This window comes from Lygodium microphyllum, chromosome 7 (assembly GCF_053477565.2).
Source record: "Lygodium microphyllum isolate KBCC chromosome 7, Lygodium_microphyllum_v1.1.10, whole genome shotgun sequence".
NCBI lineage: Eukaryota > Viridiplantae > Streptophyta > Polypodiopsida > Schizaeales > Lygodiaceae > Lygodium > Lygodium microphyllum.
In genome coordinates, this window is record NC_141141.1 from 111626210 (window position 1) to 111632209 (window position 6000).

At 40.5% G+C, this 6000-nt stretch overlaps 1 protein-coding gene across 1 annotated transcript in view; it reads right to left on the minus strand.

Moving 5' to 3' along the window:
- Positions 1–5727, minus strand: part of RPN12A (regulatory particle non-ATPase 12A) — a 57005-nt gene extending 51278 nt beyond the window's left edge. Inside the window, exon 1 of the mRNA XM_087682365.1 lies at positions 5520–5727. Within this exon, the coding sequence (XP_087538491.1) occupies positions 5520–5624 (105 nt within the window). The 5' untranslated portion in view covers positions 5625–5727. The remainder of the gene's footprint in view (positions 1–5519) is intronic.
- Between the last annotated feature and the right edge of the window lie 273 nt (positions 5728–6000).

The following is a 6000-nucleotide window of genomic DNA, read 5'->3' on the forward strand; positions in this document are numbered from 1 at the left end:
GAATTTCTCTCTAGAATCTATCTCGATTCTCTCTTTCCCTGTGGGCCCCACGGCCCCCAATCCCCATGATCCACCTCTCTTCATTCTTAAATCTTGAAGAAACTTGAAACTTGAAAGGCCAACTCTCTTTCTCTCTCTAACCTCCAAGTATTGTTAGTATACTTACTTGTAATTTGTAAATTGTGGTTGTAGGTGGGCCCCTCAAATGTGGTGCAAGTTGTTACCAACAATGCATCGAATTATCAATGCATGGGCCATTTGCTTGAGACCGAGTTTCCCATGATTGTGTGGACTCCATGTGCAAGTCATTGTTTGGACTTGCTCATGGAGAACATTGGGAAGCTCAAGTGGGTGAAGAGGGTGGTCCGCAAAGCTACATCAATTGTCACATTCTTCACGATAAAGGTAAAGGTGCTTGCGATGTATCGTGAGCATAGCACACTGGAGTCAACTCGCTTTGCTTACGTGTGATTATTGCTAGAGCACCTTTATGAGGTGCGGTCCACCGCCTTGCGCCAAACAATGGTGTCCACTCTATGGAATGAGTGGGATGAGCATAAGACAGAGGAGGCCAAAGCCATGCAGCACTTGTGCCTTAATGAGCAATTTTGGCAAAAAGTCTGTGTCATTGTCATTGTCATGACTCCCTTTTATAGAATATTATGTATGAGTGATTACAAGGGGTCTACCATGGGCCTTCTTGTTCACTTCTTTAGAGTGGCATTGGTGGAGGCATGTGCTTGTACAGTGATCACAGAGACACAACGAGCACATGTTTTAGAGATAGCAAAGAGGAGATGGGCATGGATACATAAGCCCATCCATGGTTTTGCCGCATTGGTACATCTGGCCTACAAGTCGCTGGCAGTCATGGATAATAGGTTCCGTTCGGACCAGCTTGCTTATTTAACTTGTGTGGTCCCTGTGGATGACCACAATGCGGTCCTGGAGGAGCTAGGATGCTATGCAAATCAAAGAGGGCATGTGGCTTTTGCTTCTCCCACTTGTTGGAGGAGAGAGTCACTTGTGAAGCCTTTATTTTGGTGGCAAAAATTTGAATATGCATTGGAGACCCTTCAACCCTTAGCCATGAAGGTCCTTGCCCAGGATTGCTCTTCGAGTGCATGTGAGAGAAACTGGAGTGTCTATTCTCTCATTCACACAAAGATTCGCAATCAGCTTAGCACACGACATTTAGAGCAGCTAGTCTATTGCTGCACTAGCTCACGCATGATGAGGACTATGATGAGCATGGGTAGTCCGAAGCAAGTAAAGTTTAAACACTTAACCATAACATTTAAAATTTGTTGTTTTAAACTTTGAACATTGAAGTTTATACTTTACAATTTAAACTTTAGCATTTACAATCGTACGTGCATCACTGCATTGTGTATGTGAATGTTGATACATTCACTTTGACGGGCAACACTCTTCCGAGTATACATCAGGAGATGAGCGAGGAGGAGATGATTTTGCAGAGCTCTATAGAGAGCTTATAGCAGCAGATACTCGTGACACTTGCAGTTAGTATACTCGTGGGTGAGGAGTTCGAGTAGATGGTAGCAAGGGCATGGTCATTCAACACCCTCCATCATCAAAGAGGGGTGGTTCGAGTGGCTTGCAAACATATGTAAGGCAGGGCTCTAGTAGCTCACATCATGTGCCTCATAATGACATCCCCCCCTTGCCTACACAGTCGCCAACTGGGGAGCCATCATTTTAGAATGATGGTAACCTCATCAATGAGGATGAGTATGAGTGTGTCTCATCATCCGATGCCGAGAAGTCATCTTCAGACTCTCTTGATGAGTAGTCAGATGGTTCTAATGATGATCATGATGATGATAGTAATATCTTGTCATAGATTCATAGGTCTCTCTCTTTTTTGTATCAAATATACTAGATTGTAGTTGTATCACATGTTTTACGCAACCCGTGCAACCGCGATGGTCACCCTCATGTATTCATCTTATTTTGTAATGAAATGGCTATTTTCACTTTAAACATGTATTCTATGATCTATCATTTAATGACTTATGGTTTTTGTTATTTAAAAAATCATCTTAATTTTTTTTCCATACTAATATTGTATCATATCTTATAAAATCATAAGGTACCATTTAGTATCATATTTTATCGTATCGTACTATATCGTACCTGATAACTATGGTAACAAGGTGTCAAATAAGTCCCAAGCCTCATGAACCTTCTCAAATATCCAATACATAAATGGATCATGGAAACTACTAAAAGTCAATCCTAAGTACTAGAGAATGTATCATGAGTCATGACTCGTGTTGTATGTCCTCCTCACTATCCTCAATCTCTTCTTCCTCCTCATCACTCTCGTTGCTAGGGTTGGAGTTCTCAAGTAGATCCTCATCAATGGCTACAGCAGTACTTGTATTAGCTACATTACAAGTATAAGCTATTGTATCTTGTAGTTGGAACAAGCATCATAAGCTCCTCATAAGGCCTTAGAGTGCAAATTGCCACAAGGATTGACTGGAAGGGCTCTAGACTATCACGATTCATGAGTCCTAAGGTTTCAAGTAGAAGGCATGATTGCAAGGGGAAAAATGCCACTTTTAGGTGCTTTCACAAGGAACAATATGCTTTCATTATAGGACACACTTTTTTGAGCCAAATTGTCACTTTCCAACCACTCACCTTTTGTTTGATGTATAGCCTCAAAAAGGTAAGAAACATTTCTTACCCATTTTGTACGTTTCCTAACTTAGGAAATGCATTTCCATGCAATTGTTGTGTATTGTTCATTCTTCTCAATGTCCAACAATTATAATTCCTCTACTTTCATTGCTTATTCTTACAAGATCGTGCTACATTTTATGCTAATCAATACCATATTCCTTGAGAGCTCTAAGAAGGCATATGGATACACTTTAAGGTATCAAAAGATCCCAATATTGTGAACATAGACAAGTGTTACAAGTTATCCTTGCAATGTTATGGACCATTCCAAATTTACAAAGAAAATAAGCAATGCCCTATCGATTAGATTTACCATTCAACATCACAAGAAAGAGAAATATGAAAGGACTTTTAATAATTTAGTTAAAATAAAGTCTAATTCTTATATTCTTGGCTTTGGGCATGGTGACCAAGCACCAGAAGGGGACAATTGATACACTTCACATGCAATGGATAAGTGTATGGGCTATGTGGCACAAGGGCAAGCAAAGGATCAAGGTTAAATGTAAAACTTTGATTAAATCCAAAGTTTGGGCCGTAGACTTAAGTTATGTTGAAAGTTTCACCTAGCAAGCAACTATTAGACACAAAGTAGTCCCCCTTCTTATCTTGCCATTTACAACTCTATCTCTCTCCTTAGTAGCCACACCCATTTTTGATTGCTCTACAGTCATCTTGCTACAATTTTTCTAAGCTTCCAACCATGGAGAATGCATTTACAACATGTGTAGGAATCAAGGCAGCAGCCAATCTTCTCCTCTCAACACAAGTAATCAAAAGGCAACTCCATTATCAACAGGTATAGCTGATATTTTAACCTAAATCTCTTCAAGATAGGTTCTAACCACACTACAAGCCGAGATCTTCTCTAGGATCTCACTCATTGTACACTCTTTGGATAGTTCTATTGTGGAGAAAGCAACTTTCTTACAATTCTGTAGTGAAATATCCCTCTTTGGGAGAGTAAAAATATTCATGAGTGTTGTGCGAGATAAATTCTAAGAAATGCTCCACAAATTTGAGCATAATCCCTTCATTGTCATTTCTAGGGTTTGACAAGCAAGAGCCTTTAGGTTAGCATTTGAAGAATACAAAGTTGGTAAAAGACCCACAATAGTCCTATCACAAGGAACTGTTGTCAATTCAACCTATTGTAACTAATTCTAAGCATTCTTTAATAATCTAGAAAAATACCAAAAGGGATGCCAAGCTTTGGAGCCAACATGTCACATGTGATGTAGGGACACTCTAGCTTCAATAATGTGTGGGTTTAAGTTGCTCAATGTACTAGTTTACTAAATTAGGTGTTTGCTAGATCATGGTTTACAACTCTTTGGGTATCTAAAGCGAATTTCACAAGATATCCTAATTCTCTCCTATTGCATATAAGCCATTTGAAAGGATGCTCGGGACAATGTAAACAACCTATCATTGTCGCAAGGGTCTTGCAAAATGACGGCACATCCCATCACATTCCACTTAAAGTCCAATCAATTATTGATTACAATGACTGTATGTCCCATAGTATTGTTTATCCCAATTATTTAAAGGCAAAGATATCATCACACTTGTTAAGAATCATTTTCCTAACTTCATCCATGGGGATATGGCAAAGAACCACAATCATGCATAAGGCAGTAAGCACTACATCCTTGGGCATGGCATCCAAGGATGAGAGCCATAGTCTTGGCAATTGCCAAGAGTCACATGATGGCTGAGTGTGTACATACACTAAGGCTAGGGCAATTAGAGAATGCATAGAAGAGACTTAGGGGCTTGTCAAAACTTGTGTGATCACCGCACTTGGAGTCTTGGACTCTAGGTTTATTGGCCATCCCATCCACACACTCGAATGGTATAGGATGGTGGTATGGGAAATCAAACCTTGCAATGAAAGCATGGCCTACCCTTGCCAATAAGAAACATTGGGATTAATTTTGGAAAATTGCCTCTTCAAGATCTTCTAGTTCCTTTTGAAACTATTTGATCATAAGATAACATTTTCATTGACGCAATAATGTTTTCTCATAAATTTCATCCATACCGACTCCACAACAATAGTACCAATTTTCTCTCTCTGGATTGTGCCGTGACACCCATCCATGTGTAGTCGCATCCCAATGCATTGTCATGTCTCTATGAGGCTTAAAAAGCATTGGGCGACCTAATTTCAAACAGTAAAATATCATACATATTCACACTTGTGATTCAGTCACAATTAATGTATAGTCGTCACAACGTTGGCAAGTTAACAAAATTTGTGTGAGGCTGGATAACCTTCTAATATGCATAAGGAATGAAGTGATAGGTGCATCAACCTACATCTTGAGGGTGGATTAACTTTCTAATATGCATGAGGAGTGAAATGGTATGAACATCAACCTAAATCTTTGCATCAGACTCCAAGCCCAAGACCTCAATCCGATGCTCAAAGCAGCAAGCGTTTCCATTGTGCATTCCGTGTGAAGGGCAAAGCTTAACAATCAAGTCGGCCCCATCAAGATCTCTGACCAAAAGAATGCCGCAAGAAATAGAGGAGATCAAAGCCGTGTTACGTCTTCTCTACCCTGGACGAAGTGTTCAAGTTCCGGCATTCCCTTCGCCGATAGCAAATATGCCATCGGTGTATTAGCTAAAGAGAGTTTAGATGAACCTACGGGCTGCTCGCCCTGAAAGACGCACAAACACGAGCGCACGCGCACGCATTGTCAATAAATCAAAGAAAATCGAACTGTCGCGGTTAAACCAGTTCCATAATTCAGATCTCTCTCTCTCTCTCTCTCTCTCTCTCTCTCTCTCTCTCTCACCTTGAGCTGCGATAGCAGCGTGCAGCTGGATTGGAAGTCCCGTTTAGAGAACGCGGCTTTGAAATTGTCGAACAAGGCTTGTGTCTGCGCAAGCTTGGACTCCATGGCGATGGCGATTGCTTGTATGGAGCGTGCTACCAAACCTAACCTTCGCAACTGGACTAACCTTTGAGAAGACGCAAAACCGCGAATAGAGACCGCACCCCGCCCGTGACTTTGTGAAGGTTTTTACTCTTTACCCAAAAAAAAAAAAGGAAGAACATAACCAAGATCATTAATGTTTTTAAAAATTAGTTTTAGACGCGAACAGATTCGATATTTTATATTATATGGTGAAAAATAAGCATTACAAAAAAAGAATAACTCCAGCTCAGGCTTGGGCAGAGGAAGGCCCTTCTAGGTTGAGGCGGGTGGACATATCTCTGGCCTCAAGCCGACCCACCATACATAGGACTTTTCAAAATGACTTGGTTTTCCGAAA